At 39.1% G+C, this 18,841-nt stretch overlaps 1 protein-coding gene across 4 annotated transcripts in view; it reads right to left on the bottom strand.

Annotated features, from left to right (window-relative positions):
- The window catches only part of Stxbp4 (syntaxin binding protein 4), a 172,406-nt gene that overhangs the window by 151,378 nt on the left and 2,187 nt on the right, over positions 1-18,841 (bottom strand). For 2 of the 4 annotated variants that reach the window (XM_013519379.1, XM_013519380.1), the window contains exons 2-5: positions 4,539-4,615; positions 3,955-4,080; positions 3,626-3,736; positions 568-700 (exon numbers count right to left, since the gene is read on the bottom strand). In XM_013519379.1, coding sequence (XP_013374833.1) covers positions 568-700; positions 3,626-3,736; positions 3,955-4,001 — 291 coding nt within the window. In that variant the 5' untranslated portion in view covers positions 4,002-4,080; positions 4,539-4,615. The remainder of the gene's footprint in view (positions 1-567; positions 701-3,625; positions 3,737-3,954; positions 4,081-4,538; positions 4,616-18,841) is intronic. The other 2 variants (XM_005394087.2, XM_013519381.1) reach the window with 1 other exon arrangement.

Raw genomic sequence — 18,841 nt, forward strand, 5'->3', positions numbered from 1 at the left:
AAAGAAAGAAAGAAAGAAAGAAAGAAAGAAAGAAAGAAAGAAAGAAAGAAAGAAAGAAAAAGGTATCTTCTGGTCTTAATTCTAAAGCTAATTTTTCATGTGGGCAACTAATGACTGAAATAATTAACAAATTCAGTAAGAATTAGTGTCAACTCAGAAGTGAGTAGGTTTTGTTTGTTGCTTTGGTTGTTTTAATATGCAGTTAGGAGAAGGTAAATAAAAATAATTCGGTTTATTCAGCTTTAAATACAGAGTGGGGAGATGGTAACATGTCTTCAAACATAATTTCTCTCAACTTTACTTAGGATACAAGATGAACAGCGTATCACTAAATATACACATTATATTTTAGTTAGAATCCAACGTGTCTGTTATTTCAATCTATGAGGAATTCATTCGATTGTTATGATACAGCTCCTTGAGGGTAAAAGCCTATTTTAGTCCTTTTGCAACTTTCACCAAGAATATTCAATTAAGGTAATAAGATACTGAAAGTAAGCCTCACCATTGGTTAAGTATTTTTTCTTTCAATGGGGATGATAGCAGCATTTTTATTTCTATTTTTACCTTATAAGAGTCTCCTCCAGGAATGACTTCCTGAATATACACCAATGGCCCTTCATTCCGGTTAATTCCTCCGAGGGTCTTCAGACCAAGGCCTGTTTCTTTGGGGAATGTAATCATCTGAAAGGCAGGATCCCTGAGATAAAGTAAGGCAGCAGTCACGGGGTAGGCAAGAGATCTGTACCTGTATTTTGCTTTAATCTGCTTGTTAAATCAAATTCTTAGATAGCCAACCCCAAGTACTTAAAACATACTAGAAACTAAAAGATATGGTAATAGAAAATTAAGTAAATAAATTTCCTTTCCTATATTTTTAATTCTGTCTTTAAAAACAAGCAAACAAGCATAAAAGAATTTATAGCACTAACAGTTATGGGTTTGGGGCAGAATCAAGAAAAATATGTTTAAAAATTACTTAAGTAAATTTAAAGTTTTATTAAAAGCAATACAAGAGATTTGTTTTTAGTTGGTTATTGGAATCACTGAAGGACAAAAAAACTGAGTATTGTAATAAATTAAGGGAGGAATTTTGATATACTTGTAGACATTTAGAGCAAAATAAATACACCTGCCATTTGACTTTCAAGAAAGTTTCATCTTTTAATTTATAAAGAGCATTTTGCTATTAAAAATTGTTGCACTATGTACTTAACTTTACCCATAATAAGAGAATTGTAAGATAAAACTATGCAGAGATACTGTTGTTCACTTACCTTATCCATAAAATTTAAAACCTGAACAATAAACTCTGATCGCAAAGCTGTAGGAGAAAGAAGCACTTTTATATTCCCACTGGCAGTAATTTATACAGTTTACATTGCTATTGGTAGTGGGAATATAAAATGGCACAACCTCTAAAGAGAGAATATGGGTATTTCTAATAAAACAATTAGCGTCTCCTCTAACTCAGCAACCCAATTTATACGAATCTATCTCAAAGTAAAGCCAAATTGTTTAAAAGCTAGGTTCTTCATTTTGGCAGAATTTGCATTCACCAAAAATCGCAAATAGTCCAAATGTCCACCAAGAAGTTATGGCTACATAAACTAAAGAACATACACACAGGGTAGAATACCATGAAGTTTTAACAAGGAGCAAAAAAGATCTTTATAAACTAATATGAAGTGACCATCTGGATTGTTATGGTTTGTGTCTGGATGGCCCTCCAAAGCCTCATGCAGTCATGGGGTGGGCTTCTAGAGTTTATGATTGATCCATGGTCCAGTGTTGGAATTATGGACGTGAGTGCTACACGGGCCCTGGGGCGGCAGGTTTGCAAACAACGTAAGGGAGGGCAAGAGGCTGAGGGCAAGAGGGCTTGCCGTTGCTCCTCCCTTTTGCCCTTGTTGCTTTGCTGTTTTCCGCTGCTATGAACTGTTGCCCTCTGCCATGTGCCCCTCTGGGCCTTGGACCCAGCCGAGTATGGACTGAAACCTCCACAAACTGTGAGCAAAATAAACCTTTCCTTCCTTCATTTTAGGTGTCGGGTATTTTGTCTCAGCAACGAGAGAAAAGTAACCAACACAGTGATATAACTTTAAATTAAGACAAAAGAGCCAGATCAAAAAAAAATATGATAATATGCTACCTTTGAGTTAAGAATATTCTGGAGTAGACTCCAAATATATGTAATTGTGTAGGCGGTGTGAGAGAAAAATACATTGTGTATTTAAATAAAAGAAATGTTACTACAGTAAAATACTCACTACGATTAATCCCCCTTAAGCTACTCCCCGCTCCATTCAAACACTTATCTCATTGTTTTGCCACTTTCTGAAGCAGCCCTGGAATTCCTCTTTCATGAGTGTCTCCAGCTGCACTGTTGTGACTGCCTTAATGTCCTGAATTCACTTAAAACATCGACCTTTCATGTTCATCTTGGCTCTGGGGAAGACCCAGAAGTCGTACGGCATCAAATCTAGTGTATAAGGTGAATGAGGCGCACTGAAATGTTTCTACCATCCTGTCTTTCCAGCGTATGGCACCCAGCAGCAGCATTCGCAGTATTTTCATCATCCTTTGTAAAGACACTCACAAAAGAGGACTTCCAGAAATGCCTCTGAAAGTGGCAGGAACGATGAGCTAAGTATGTCAGAGGTGAGGGGGAGTAAAAGTGACTTTTACTGTCATAAGTTAGTAAAATTTAATCATTCACAGTGTTTTGATTACTGTTTATGTGTTACCTAGGTCTGTTTACATGCATTTGCTTATGCAAAAAGAAACATTAAAAAAAGAACCAAGAATAAAAATGTTCTTCTGCTGAAAGAATGCCAGGGACAAGAGTGAGAGCAAGGCTTCTCCCGTTGCACCTTGTGAAATATGTTACATGCTTCCAAAATGGTCACCAGTGGTTCCAACTGTCCCTGTGTGCATCCTCTTTGGCAAAGTAATTTTATCCCTCCCTTCCATTCAGAATAAAGTCTACACATCTTGCCTCAAATTTGCCTTGTTATTTGATTACTTAAGCAAAGGTGGGGAAAGCAGACATTTGAAAAACATTTAACTTTGTTGCTGGGAACCATGGCGCCACCACGTGCAAAAGCCTAACCTAGCTCCTCGCAGGATGAGAGGCCAGGTGGAGAGTGAGATCTCAGTCCTTCAGCCTTCCTGGCTGAGGCCTGAGACACGTAACACCTGCTGCAGAGCAGAACTTATCAGCCACCACCAGGACCATGAGGAAAAAAATAAGTGCCTGTTATTTTAAGCATTTTGGGATGGTGATTCAGAAGCGAATTTTATGTAAATTTTCCACTGCCATTATAAAATATTTTGGATATTCAAAAAGTCAAATCAATTTTTTAAAAAAAAAATGCAATCTCTACAAGTAATTTTAAGGCAAATGCATAATTTGTCCTCTACACACACCTGCTTACATTGTGTCGTGGATAGGAAGTGTCTCCCACATGCCCAGGTATTAAAGGCGTGGTTGCCCGCTGGTAGTACTATTGGGAGGCAATAGAATTTTGAAGAGGCAGGGTATAGCTGGAAGAAGGCAGCATTTCCTTCATTCCCCTTCAGGGCATTTTCCTGAAGGGGATATTAGGACTGAGCACTTTCCTACCTTTTTCTTTCTGACAGCCATGAGGTGAACAGACCGCTTCCCCCAAGAGCTCCTGCCATGATGAACCACGCTGGCCCAGCAACAGGGCCAAGCAACCACGGACTGAAACCTCTGAAATCGTAAGCCAAATTCAATCTTTTTTCCTCATGAATTGACTATCTTAAATATTCTTATTACAGTGATGAAAAACTAATACACAGCGAAGTTCCAATAACTCAATGTATTCTTTTACTCAACACTGTATCCCAGACCACATTACTAGCTAGCTGTAAAACTACATATTTCACACTATACTATTTCACAACGTATTAAACTGAACTGAAAGTTACTTTTCAAGTAGACTGGATGATACTGTAGGACACGTCTTCTTATTCATGCTTTCACCACCGTCGTTTTGGGTTTAAACAGTAGTATAAATGAAGAACTTGATGAAGAGTCTCGAAATCTTTCTTTTCCTAAGATTGGAACAGTAAAAAACAATTGTCAGAATTTAGAACAATCAAATTCGATTCCAATTTGCATAAAAAATATTATAGATACAGCACTTGGCAAATAAATAATACATGTCAGTGTATAGACGTTTTATGTTTTTTTGTATTTTGGGCTATGACATTTTAGTCATTGGTAATAACATCTGAAGTGTAAAGAGAACTCTCTAGGATAGACAGATGGGCCTATGTCTACATCATTATGAAGACTGTTATTTATATAAAATCTACATTTTCTGGCAAAAGTGAAGAATACACCAAAGCTTTGGATAACCATTAGAACTTCTACCACTGGTAAGACTAGAAACCACATAATAATAAATAATTGCAGAAAATGTCTCTGGTCAGGACAAAACTACGAAGTTTACAGTCAGAAAATAATTATACGATACATTTGAAGAAAACAGAAATTCTTATCTTCTCACCAAATCTCTTGAGGGACGTCCTATAGATCCTATGTGACTCTGACTTATGTTACTCCATAAGTTTATTAAATACTTTTCTGTGAAGAGAAAAAAATGTTCGTGTGTCACACAGCTCCACTGTGAACATTAAAAACTGTGACATTTTATTTAATTAAAACAAACTATTTGAACAGAGGTTTATTACCTTAGGATAAGATATATGAATGAAGAACAACAACTGACTCTCTAGTAATATGAATTTTTAGTGAGGTCTGGGGAGATAAAGAAGATACATGCTAAGTTTCACCTGTCATTTTTAACTGAGAATCACATTCTTTAAACTTTACTAAGGTATAACTGACTTACAACACACAACAGACATTGAAAGTTGAAAAATATATTCGGGCAATTTAACACAACCCTCTTATTAAAGAAAGAAGTAGCCAGAGACTGTGATTTCCCACACAAGGAAGAAACAGCCAAGGGGTTGTTTTCCCAGCCAGAACTCAGGCTTTAGAGACCATGGCATGGATTTTGAAACCTGGTAAACCTTGGGTCCAATTTGAGCTTTTGATCTTCTCCAACTCTCAATCTTCACTGGTCCACTAAGTACCATGATAGTAGTGATGGTTTCACCACTAAATACCTGGCATGGAAATCTAAATACTCTTACTTTGCACATCAATTCTTTGTTGTAGACCAATCACAGAGGCAGAGAACTAAGATCAAGGGATTCATCCTACCGTATTTCTTTTACATCCTACCGTATTCTTTCTTTTCTGAATGCAGAAGTAATGGGTCCTGTAAATAAACTGAATGAACCTGGAAGAAAAAGCCAATACCTTTTGGGAGCTTAGCGGAGTTGTACTCCGCAATGGGAAGAGGGGAAGATGCAGAAAGCTGGCAGCAAGAGAAATGAGGAGTTCTTTACACAGATAGATGGGTCTGTATCTACTTTATTGTAAATATATGGATGTCGAACCCGTGGCAAAAGTCCCACAGACATGATAAAAGAAAGTGACTCAGACCTACCCCAGGAAGGGAAAGAGTGACATGAGTGTGGTGCTCACACTCTTAAGGCTTTAACCACTAGTGACTCAGACAAGAACCGCTGCAGCCCGGTGTGGTGGCACACACCTGTAATCTCAGCCCTTGTGAGGCTGAGGCAGGAGGATTGCTTCGAGTTCGAGACCAGCTTGGGCTACTTAGTGAGTTCAAGACCAACCTGCACTACAAAGTGAGACCCTCAAAAAACAGAGCTTGGGACATAGCTCAGCGGCACAGCATCTGCCTGGCAAGTACAAGGTCCTGAGTTTGATTCCTGGTACCAAAAACGAAGAAACAGTAACAAACAAGGGTCATTGCAGTTCTTCTTAAGACTGGAATAACCATGGAAGACAGCTCAATTCTAAAAGTAAATCTGCCTAGGTTCATTATAAGTTCACTACAGATTACTTTAGTAACACAAATTAGACAAATTTTCAAATCTTGAGAGGAAATTTTGATATTATAATAATAGTAACTACCATTTATTGGCTGTACATATCACATACTATGCTAAGTTTCCAAATGCATGTATCTTATTTATTATCACGGAGAATGCACGAGGCAGAAGTTAAAGAAGCCAAGTTCACATGACAGCATCCCTATGTGCTAGTCATGTAACCTCAGAAATGTTAACTGGCCTCCTGGCACCACCTCATTTTAAGGCAGGAATACTACTATTAGCTCAAAGAGAGATGTAAAACAAAACAAAACAAAATACCGAGCCATCTCTTTACCGGTAGAAAAGTGACTAGGATCGTCATCTAGTGGTGATTTATTTTCACACTACAGAGGGTCACCAGGTTCCCTGGAACACATTTAAGTCTAATGGATACACCCATACTAAATCTCTGCAATATATTCAATACGATGCAACAATTAACAAGACATTTTAGAGTATTTCTGTTTTAAAATATTAAAATAAAATCTAGGTGTCTGAATTATTCCATTCACCTAGCATACCTGGCAGTGTCCTAATGCTAGCAATAAACTAAAAAGCAGAGTCTCTCCAATCAACAGACGTCAGGAAGGCGGCAGGACTCTGGCAGTCCTATGTACTGGAAGCCACGCCTGGAAGAACGACTCCTGCCGGGGATGGAGAGGCATCATTAAACATGAATAAGGTCAGGCACCATCCTAGAGGATTTTCACCTGACAGCAGTACCATAGGCAGGTATTTTCAACCCAGTTTTACATAAGAGAAAACGAAGTCGTAGCGAAACTGTGCGACTTGTCCATTTTCATAGGCCAGCTCTAAAGCGTAATATGAATGAATTCATCTCTTTCTGGCTCTAAATGCAGGCTTTTTCTGCCGCAGCGTTCTGGGAAATTAGTTTATGTGCAAAACTTCATTCTCCAAAAAGGCAAGATAGAAATACAGCAGTAATTTGCTCATAAGCAGATGACACTACTGATTAAAGTTTTTTACACTATCAATGTCAGATATGGGTTTAATTTTATCCATCCAAACAGGCTTTTTTTTAATGAAAAAGGTATCTATTACTGTACCTCATAGAGCACTTCATAAAGTGTCTATCCTCTCCCTCCTTTGCCTCCGTCCTACCCTTTACACAAACTAGCAAAGCTCTCCATCAGCAGTTCTATTAATGCTACACAGAGACACAGACAGAGGCGCATACCCTATAAGGTCACATTACTAATGAATGACACAGAAGCAAAACATTTTGTTCTTTTACTATTTGCACATTCAAGGAAAATATACTGTTTGGTTTGGTAAGTCCCAAGGGGGAAACGGTTAGATCAGCGAAAATAAAGTGAAGCACTAGGTGAACATACTCTTCTTCTAAGAGGAATCTATTTCAAAAACCTTAGCTTTACTCGGACAATATAAATCTCCTTCCTTATACTTTCATTAAACCAAATTCCATTCCACACAATTAGAAATGTCATTCCATATAATTACAACTATATGTATATATTTGGTGTTTGAGAAAGACTTAGTACTTTATGGTCTCAGAGACATGACAGTCAGTATTTCCTACAGCCAGACCTTTTTTTCTAGACCAAAAATAAAAAAAAATAAAAAGTAATGAGATAAAAATATCTTCTTCCAGAAGTTATAGTAAATATTAATTTGATGAAATTACCAGACTGTCTTAATGAAACTAACGGTATTGCCATAATGCCATCAGAGTTGTGCTAACATACTATTCCACCAATAATACTGTCTGATACTCCAAATTCCTAAAAAATTCCTAACATGTTTTTTTCCTTTATCCTTGAAGAACCATTTAGTATCTCTTTTATGTGAACTGTTTATTTTGCCAAACTTTCTATTCATTATTTTTTTTAACTCAGTTTCTTAAATCCTAGGGAGATTAACTCTCCATCAGTATTAAGAATCACAAATGTATTTCCCCCTTATGTTCTTGGTTACAGATTTTTTTTTTTAATCCAAAAGTTTGTGGCTAAATTTATCAACGTTTTGTGATTTCTGGGATTAAAGTCAAATTAGAAACCACTGTCCCAGGCTAATAAATAATTCTTGTGTTTCTTCTAGTACTTCTATGATTTTATTTTAGTGATTCACTTGGAATTCATCTTAGTGTGCAGTATATGGGTCCCACTCACATTTTCTCCCTGCAGCTCACACAGTTAACCACATCTTGGGGCTGGGGATTTAGCTCAGCAGCACAGCGCCTGCCTGGCAAGGGCAAGGTTGTGAGTTCAATTCCCGGTACGGGAAGAAAAAAACAAAAAACAAAAAACAGTGACCCTTGTTCATTAAACAATTCACCTTTTCCCCACTGATTTGAGATGTACTTTATTATACACCAAATCTGATAAGTATTTTGATCTACTTCTGTAATTTTTACTTTGGTTCTTTGGTTCCTTTATTCATTCATGCACAAAAGTTAATCTGTTTTAATTACTGAGGCTTTATAATTCCAAATGTTTCTGTATCCAGCGAGAACAATCCCCTTTTGTTGTTTTGTTAATCAAGTTTCTCTAATTGTTTTTGGCTGTTTATGTTTATACACTAACTTGAAAATCTCCTTATCTTGGTCAAAAAACAAAACAATGCTCTTTTTGGAAAATCAGAATAAATTTACAAATGAAGGACCTATTAGTATCCTTCTCATGTTATTTTGAGTCTCCCTAGCCAGGAACTTGGTAGGTCTTTCTATTCATTCAGATCTTCCTTTGTGATTTTCTACAGGATTTTAAAGTTATTTTTATATTGATCTTATACATTTTTAAGTTAATTTCTAAATATTTTATCTTTTGCTATTAATTAATCCCTTTAAAAAACTCATTGCTTTGTAAATGATAAATACAATGTCTGGAAAGCCTCAAATATTGTATCTTCTAGAAAAGAATTGCTCTCCCACTCCAAATTCTATCATATGATTAAATGTCTCCATTTTAAAATGTTACTAATAAACAACTTGGGAGAAAAATAGGCACAATTCACATCAGATTTTTGTTGAAAACTGCGCATCTGCACTATGTTGGTTTATAACCAATTACATCTTCACACCTCAACGCACATACTCAGGGTCCTTATCATAGCAATTAATTAGATTTATCTTTGCTATCACTGCAAAGATTAAAATAATACATCTTCAACAGACTCATAAGAGCTTTCTAAACACGAGCCTAATTTCCATTCTTCCTTGACAAAGTACTTAAATATTTACTTCAAAGTACTTAAGAAGCTATGAGGTCAAGGAACCCAGAACTGTTTGCCCACAGGACTAAGATCACCAGAAGGAAAAGTGTCATTTCTACCAGTCACGGAGAGATTTGTTGGTCTAATAAGAAGCCCAGTCTCTTAAAAATAATAATAATAATTTTAAAAGCTGCTGAGAAAAATACTTTGTCAGAAGCTACTGGTCAATTAGAGGTCTCTGAAGGTCTGTTAGATCATCCTCATCCAGTGACTGGGGCTCTTCAGTTCATGCTCGGGGTGAGGCTTCTTTTTATATTGCTAGGGAGAGTAAAAGTAAAGAAAGGAGCTCAAAGGGATTCTCCTTTTAGGACAGAGCACCGCTAGCCTTTCCAAACCAAGAGACTGAAGGGGCTGGGGATTTAGCTCAGCGGCAAAAGCGCCTGCCTGGCAAGGGCAAGGTCGTGAGTTCGGTTCCCGGTACTGGAGAAAAACCAAAAAAAAAACAAAAACAAAAACAAAAAAAAAAACAAGAGACTGAACCCTTGGCTTACGGCATGTAAGTTACCAGCTTCCACTTCGAGCACTAGGACAGATAGTGCACTCCTTGCTTTTATGTTCCCGAAGGGAAGATATGGGAAAGCTCAGGAGTATTTTTTAAAAAATAGTTAGACATGGCTTGTAAAATTGCCCTTGAAAGTGAAAACCGAGCACATTTGACAAGTGTTATGAATGATAGAGAGAAAAATGAGAGCAAAAGCATCTTAATCAGCAATAGTGGTAAATACAAACAGGGTTTGTCTACACAGGCTCTTTATCTTCCTAAAAGCGGGTTACTTTAACATTCTATGGTTGGCAAAGGGTGACTGAACAAACAATGTTTTTCATGACTAAATAATTACAAAACCAATAACTATTGCCTATGCATCTTGGCACCTTCTATTTAAAATTAGTACCTTCTATTATGTCTCCTTTAATGTCATTTTCCCGGCAAGTCATTCTCTTTTGTCCTCTCCATGTGCTAAGGCTTTGACACATTTTACAAGTGGAAAGAGAAAAATACAGAGATGGGGGTTCCCAGCGAAAATTGGCATTATCCTTCAAACAATTTCTTGTGACTTTTCCTGTGTAAGCAGATTGGCAGACAAGAAAAATGTGAAATATGCCTTTCTCGTCTATAATTTAGAAGACCCAGTAAAGAAATTCATTGCACAAACTCTATTGAATGTTATTTTCTTCTGAAATTAGTCATCTGTAATTGATTCAAAAAGATACACCTGGGAATCTGCCTTGCCACTAGTTTTATGTTTCGAAGTACAATAACTTCAAAAGCGTACTGATCTAGCGTCTGGGCCATCTCTGCTGACCACTCCCAAGTTACTCTGAGCACCTACTTAATCACTCTGCTCCCTAGTTTCTCTGTAAACAAAATGACAAAAGTATTCATGAAAGGATCTTCCAAGGTTCTTTTCCGGGTCTATGAAAATAAAACCATTAGCCAGCACGCTTGTAATCCCAGCACTCGGAAGGCTGAGGCAGGAGGATCGTTGTGAGTGTGAGAACAGCCTGGGCTACAAAGGGAGCTCAAGGCCAGCCTGAACTGCATAGCGAGACCCTGTCTCAAAAAGACAAAAAATAAAAAATAAAAAATAAACCAATTCTGTCAGCCTTATTATACAAGTCTTCCAGTGCTTTTTGAGGGGAGATTTTCTTTGTGAAATGCACATGCACCTCATCTGTGCATAAGATAGCGTAGGCCTCCATCAGCTAGTTTGGAAAGGATTAGAGATGAGGAAAAAAAAAGTACTAGTACAGAGATGTTCCACCTTAAGGTCATCTCAAGAGAGAAGGAGGATGGTATGATGCTGACTAGCTGTAAGTAATGTCTCTGGATTCTGAGACTAGAGTGATAAATTAGACATGCTTATTGAAGCTACTCTTAGCTAATATTAACAATGTAAGTATTGCCGGGCGTGGTGGCGCAGGCCTGCAATCCCAGCACTCGGGAGGCTGAGGCAAGAGGATCACTGCAAGTTTGAGACCAGCCTGGGCTACAAAGTGAGCTCAAGGTCAGTCTGAACTTGATAGTGAGACACTGTCTCAAAAAAACACACACACACACACACACAAAAAGTAAGTATTCTTTGTTGTAAAGTTAGACCTAAAGATTCAGTATTACACTTGAAAGACGAAAAACAAAAAAACTAGAAACCGTGGCAATCTGTTTTATATCTTATTGCAGCACACATTCGTCAGAATAACACCAGCTATGCAAAGAATCCTGGGTTGTCTGAGAACACCGGCAAAATCAGCAATGACTCCCTACCCTGGGCTAAACTTTACTGAATTCATCCTTTTCAAATGATGAGAAAGTTTTGGGAAACCAAAATACAAAAGCCAGTCAGAGTTATGTTACTATCTCCTTTATTCTGTGCCCAAAGGCAATATTCCCTTTGCATTTTCTTCTTTCAAGAACCTAAGCAGGTCAGGAACGCTGTCCAGGGCTGTCAGCGGGTGGAAGCGCAAGAATCCGCCTGCAGCACGCGGCGCAACACTGCGGGGAAAACGGGAAAACCGCTTCCAAGGGGTCATCTGAGCCTTCCTGAAATATGAGACCTTCTTGAGCACCGCAGCTCAGCGCTTGGAAGTTTCCTGAGACTCCCTGCCTCCCTTGCGTTTGTTTTCATTCCTGCCTTCCGCCTCCAAGCATTAAGCCAGCACAACCACATCCGGGCATCATACTGCACCAAGTTCTTATGGTACCACGGTGAGCGAGGTAAAGTCTCGCTCACCACGGCATTTCCATCCCCGTGGTTGCAGAGAAACAACATAAAGGAAACAAAGCAATGCAGTCGGTTTCAGACACTGAAAGGTGCCCTCAAATGCGGCTAGGGAGGAAGGCAAATTCTGCCTGGACAGTGATGCTCCGCCTAAGAGTACAACTGTGAGTCAGCCACGGCTGCTGCACACAGCGTTACAGGCAGACAGAAGCCTCAAGGCAGCAAAGCGGACCTGGACGGCTTACAGCACACAAGGAAGTGTAGCTGGAGCATGGCGAACGGGGAGACGGTGGCAGGAGACAGGTCAGAGAAGCAGGCAGGGTCTGGATCATCCAGTCTTGAGGGCCAAGGGAAGGAGCTCGAATTTTTCATGATCTTACTATTTCAAAACGTAACCTGACTATTCTCAGGAGACTGGAATCTGTCTTTTGCTTTACTTCTTGCCTTTAAACTCCTTGAGTTGGACTCTCCACACTTGTATTTTCCCTAGTTTCCAGTATTTATCATTAACCCACCTTTTTCCAATAGATAGCCTATACTTTTTAAACATGTCAGAATGTCAGTCAGAGGACCGGGGATATAGCTCAGTGGCCCAAGAGCCTGCCTGGCAAGCGCGAGGTCGTGAGTTCAATTCCTGGTACCAAACAAACAAACAAAACAAAACAGAATGTCATTCAGTCCATTTAGGATACAACTCTGTGTGCGTGCGTGTGTGTGTGTGTGTGTGTGTGTGTGTGTGTACCACGACTGGGCAAACACATTCCAGAGCTCAAAGCAGTAAAACCACAAAGTCCACGTTAAATGATTACTAAGAACTTCCAGACAGTGCAGGGCCCATCTAAGAAAGGGGGCCTTTGAGATCAGAGTCTTCTTGACTACAGAGTTTACAGAACTTGACCTTAATAAATGTTACCTGAGCACCCGAATGCCTTTTATTAAGGACTACTGTTTCATTTTAACTTACTGGTCAATCATAAACTTATTCAAGAATTTTTAAGTAGATAAGTCCCCCAATAATGTTGGCATAAAGGCCAGCTACCAGAAAACAAGGAACAAGGACACCAAGACTTTCTGGGCCAACTTCACGGTGTCCTCACGTACTAACTGGACAACAGTGATTACCCAGCCTGTTCTCAAGTAAGTCACAGTTTCTTTGCTGTGGCCATTTATGCAAATATATTACTCCTCCTGTTTGATGCATAAGTACTATAAAAAAAAAAAGGTACCAAATAAACAGTTGCCAATAAACACCATTGTAATAATTTTTAGGTTCCACACATTGCTAAATGAATCCAGTAGCTCTATTAGAAGACTGGAAATACAGAACACTGACTACTATATTAAGACTGAGTTTGCAACTTACTTACTTAATATTATGCTTTAAAAATACTAGAAAATGTAACTATACACCAAAGCTTAAACTAATACATCTTTATAATCCATAAGTCTTGAGAAAGCCAGAAAACCAATAATCATATAGAAAAAACATCAATATCAAAATAGTATATATGAAAAATGATTTATTCAACCTCATATGCAAAATAGGACACAATCTTAGCTAACTAGAAAGCTAATAAGGTTTAACTATTTTCTACTGAAGAATGATATTAAAAATTAAAGTTGTCAGGTCTTTAATGGCAAGCTAACCCTTTATATTTTAAATGCATCATCAACACTTCGATCTGCATAATAGGGATGGATTAGCCTCACCCCGAGGAGCCCTCATTCCATTCCACACATGATGGAAACCATTATTTAATCAGTGTTTATCACAATGATTTAGGCAGTATCACAAGCACACTCAGGCTCAAACGCTGCAGTCCAGGGTTACGCACTTATTTAAAGCTTTAAAGAGAATCCTCAACCCAGCATCTCTCAATGCTGCGTTATTATACACATGTACACACACAGAACTTCTATTATTCTAAGAACTCCTTGGACTCAGAGCTCAACCTTGATCTCTGCACTCACTCCTGTAGTCAACTCGGGCTAAACAGTTTCTTCTAGCTCAGAAATAATTTTAAAATGTTCCACTTACACATAGGGATACAGCCATAGCAATAATTTTAAATGAAGCAGAAGAATTATTTCCTACAATGAGGTATGGTCAAAATATATGATGGACGTTTAAATCTAAAAATTTTACTATAGTAAAAGATACATTGCTATGAGTCCCCCAAAATACTGTCCCTCACTTTGAGTACACTAATCCCCCTTCATTCTTGCCACTTTCTGAAGCATATCTGGAAATCATTTTTAGTGAGTGTCTTTTTGAGACAAGGTCTCACTGTGTAGTTCAGGCTGGCCTTGAGCTCACTTTGTAGCCCAGGCTGGTCTCGAACTCGCAACAATCCTCCTGCCTCAGCTTCCTGAGTGTGGGGATTACGGACATGTGCCATCACACATAGCTAGTGAGTGTTTTACAAGGTACTATGGTTTATATTTGGATGTCCCCCCAAAGCCTCATATAAAAGGTGGGGCTTTTGAAAGGTGATTGGATTATGGGACCTGCTGTGGATTCTGTCTAGATATACTCCCCAAACTACATGCGGTCATAGGCAGGGCTTTACGGAGGTGGCTAGATCTAGGGTGTGTGATGCTGGGATCAATTCATGGTGTGATGCTAAGATTAAGGCTGCCCCTCCGCGGGTGTGAGTGCTACCTGCAGAAGGGTGGGTAGCCTGGATCAAATATAAAGGATAGAAAGTGGGCGCTGCTGGTCGCGTGCTGCTTGCTATTTTACTGCTTTGCTGCCTTCTGCTTGCCAAGAACTGTTTCTCCCCTGTGATTCCCCTCTGCCAGGCCAGCCTGCCCTGGAGCCAGCCAGCTAAGAACTGAAACCTCCACAAACTGTGAGCCAAAATAACCCTGTCCTTTTAAGTTGTGGGTGGGGGGCATTCTGTCCAAGTAATAAGGAAAATGGCTAAGACACAAGGTATGATCAAAACAAGCATGAATGGTGGAGGTTTTGAATGGATTCAGCACCTTTAAACAGTCATGACAGCACAACTACAAACACTCACAAAAGAGCGCCTCCAGAACTGCCTCAGAAAGGGACAAGATCTGCAGGATAAGTGTGTTCAAAGCAAGGGGGAGCCATTTGAGAGACATTAATAGTAATGTGTCTTTTACTATAATACAACTTTTAAAAATTTAAACATTTAGTTGAGCGTGGTGGTACACGCCTGTAACTCCAGCACTTGGAAGGCTGAGGCAGGAGGATCACTGTGAGTTTGAAGCCAGCCTGGGCTAAAAATGAGTTCAAGGCCAGCCTGAACTGCACAGTGAAACCCTGTCTCAAAAAAAACAAAAAGCAAAACATTCATTGTATTTTTCAATCACACTGCACATGGTAACAAGAAAGCCGCTGTGTCTTTGCTGTGATCATTGTCCATGACAACGCTGCTCTCTGCGTGACACAGTAATAACAGCAACGTGCAAAGACTGAGAAAAGAAAACTGAAGCTTAAACTCCAGCCCTGCTACAACTGAACTAAATGCCTTGGGCAAGTTACTTCATGCTAACCTGTTTTCCTCTTCTGTAAAATTGGAAGATGGCTTTCTATGAGGACTGAGCTTGGGAAGGAACAGGAAGCAGGGGCTGTGTTTCCAGAATCAAACTTGCTAACTGACCTTTTCTCCCTCCTCCTAGCCCTTCTAAAATATATGGAGCTCAATTTCCCAACTAGACTTTCCTCTTTCTTCTCTTTACCTTTTCCCTGCTGAGCTTTTGGATGGTACTCAAGGAGCAACCTATCCCATGCTCAGACTTGGGCTGACGCACCAGACACAGAAGGTCTTACATAGGTGGGCCACGTTTCACTGCGGTAATTTGCTTGTTAGAGGGAGGGGTGATCAGAGGCGCACGTACGCATGCGCGCAGGCACACACACACACACACACACACACACACACACACACACACACACAAATGGTAGCCAGAGTTCTCGCCACTGGACGCACATACGTGTATCTCTGTTTATTCATACAGATTGTCTAATTCTCGCTGTGAGAAGGTCTGAAAGCAATGACACTCACATAGCCACGACTGCCTCTGGTGCCCAGATTTTTTTTTTTTCTAAGTCATACTCTCCACTTCAAAAACAAACTTCTTTGCAGACAATGACTGACTCAAGCTTAGGATGAGAAATGACAAGATAATCCTGGCATCTCTTGTGCTAGAAAGGAAGGAAGTGATCAAAGAATGAGGTCGAAAGGGGGTATCTATGGGCCAAGTCCATAGCAGGAAATATGAAATCAGAATAGAAAAATCTGACATCAGAATAATAAATTTAAAAAGAGAACTGAAGGAAAAAAACAGAAATAGAGCCTTTGCAAACCGGAAGGGGAACAAGAGTTGGAGGGAGCAGGGATGGATGGGAGGGGAAGGGGACCAAAAAGGACTAAGACGCGTTAGGTGCATGTACAGACTTGCTACGATAAACACAACCACTGTGTACTGTAAACACGTACTAAGAAAAACTAATAATAAAAAAGAACAGAAGAGATAGTAATACATTTTAATCTCTGATTAATAGGAATCTGTACTGATATAAAGGAATAAAAGAATAAAAATACTGAAGGATAGAAAAAAGCTATTATGGTTGACACATTGAGTCAATTTGAGGAGTCTAGAGGTTCGGCTAAGTGACTCAGCAGGGAGCCAGGGTGCTTACTTTGTATTCATCCTGAGCCTGTGCAAGAGGAGGGCATGGAGATTATGTGATAGCTACACGCCCCTTAGGTGGGGGTAGCCTGCTTACAATGTAAGGGAGGAAAATAGGCTTCTTGCCGCCCCTCTTCTGCTCTTGTTGCTTTGGGGGTCTGCCACTATGAACTGTTGCCCTCTGCCATGTGCCACTCTGCCTTGGAGCCAGCTGAGTATGGACTGAAACCTCCACAAACTGTGAGCTAAATAAACCTTTCCTTCCTTAATGTTGGGTGTCAGGTATTTTGTCTCAGCAACAAGAGAAAAGTAACCAAGACAAAAGCTCTATCATGTAACTGAATTGCAATTATAGTCTTAGAAAGTGCAGTAACATTAGAAAATTGTGGTTGGAATCCCTCATCCTAATAACAGATGTAGGCAAGAATCATCTACAAAAGCAAAATCTGGCAGGAGAAAGTGATTTGCAGCAGAATATTTATACAGTTTCAATGCTTCTCCCCACAAAGCTCATTAATTGTTCATTAACAATAACATATTTATGATTAATTAACCTTAAATAGAGAAACCTGGCAGACGTATCTTAATAAAGAGATAGAAGTGACTACTACAGTCATGGAATAAACAGAGACCATCTGACTCCTGAGGGGATTCACAGAGAAGAGCACAGCACTGCCGCACTGGTGTTCCGCAAATGCTCATCAACTATGACAACACACAACATAAACCCAGATGGGGAAAAGTAACCCACCTGTGTTCCTTAATTATATCAAAGCACAAGACTCAAGGAAAGACTAAAGAAGTGTCCCAGAGGAAGTAACACTAAAAAGATTCAGCCGGGCATGAAGGCACACGCCTGTAATCCCAGCACTCAGGAGGCTGAGGCAGGAGTATCAGTGAGAGTTTGAGGCCAGCCTGGGCTACAAAGTAAGTTCAAGCCCAGCCTGAACTGCATAGTGAGACCCTGTCTCAAAAAAGACAAATAAATAAATAAATAAATAAATAAATATTTGACAACTAAAACCAAGAGCAGCCTTGGATCAGATCCTAGACCTAAACTAAAAGTGATCTGGATAAACGGTGTAGTTTTAATACAGTCAACAAAAAACACAGTATTTAAGAGTGACTGTACGTGTCCTCCAAATTTTGTATAGTGAAGTACTAGCCCCTAGTGCAGATGTACTTGGGTTAAAGTACTTAAGATTAAATGAGGTCACAATAATGGGACTGTGTTTGAGAGGGATTAGTTTCTTTATAAGAAAAGATACCAACACTGTTGCTCGCGCCTCTCAGACACGAGAAGAGACAAACAGGGCCGCAGACGAAGGAGAACCCCGCCAGTTCCTGCCTTGATCTTGGATGCCTCAGCTTCCAGAAATGTGAGCAGTAAGTCTTGCTGTTTAAGCAAACTAGCCTAGGTATTTTGCTATGGTGGTCCAAGGTGACCACACAGGATAATAATAGTAATCTATTAATAACTTCTATTAATTTCCTGATTTTGATGCCTATATTGTGATTAGGATTGGGGTGAATGTTCTCAAAAGGTGCCAAAATTTTAAAACTTCAAGAATGTAGGTGAAGTGTATGTAGGAAATTTGCGTATTATTTCTGCAACTTTCACATAAATTTGAAAAGTATTACAAAGAAAAAACTGGTGATTAAACTACATGATGTTCTAACCACAAATTCTCAATATAAGTGAAATACCAAAATATTTCAATTATCATCTAGAGATATTTCATAAACATGAATTGTTATTTTATATTATGTTATGATTGTATGATACACATTTTGTTTTATTAAAGGAGAAAGCTACAAAGACCAGTGCCCCTGTATTTCTATCAACATTTAAGTATCTAAGGAAGGAATAGGTTCATTTTGTAATTACAAGAAAATAGTAAAATACTAGAAAGTCAACACAGGGGCTGGGGATTTAGCTCAGCGGCACAGCACCTGCCTGGCAAGCGCAAGGTTGTGAGTTCGATTCCCAATACCGGAAAAAAACAAAAACAAAAACAAAAACAAAAACAAAAACAAAAAAAGTCAAAACAAAGATGCTATTATTGACATATTTATCCTGCTACATTCCTAAAGCTGCATGGAAAAGGTGCCTAGAAAAAAAAAAAAAAAAACAGTGGTCAGAGTGGTCAGAGGAAATGTATTTTCCCTTCAAGGGTATTAAAAAGGATTTAAGTCTATGCCAT

Source organism: Chinchilla lanigera, unplaced genomic scaffold (assembly GCF_000276665.1).
Source record: "Chinchilla lanigera isolate Chin_1 unplaced genomic scaffold, ChiLan1.0 scaffold00050, whole genome shotgun sequence".
NCBI lineage: Eukaryota > Metazoa > Chordata > Mammalia > Rodentia > Chinchillidae > Chinchilla > Chinchilla lanigera.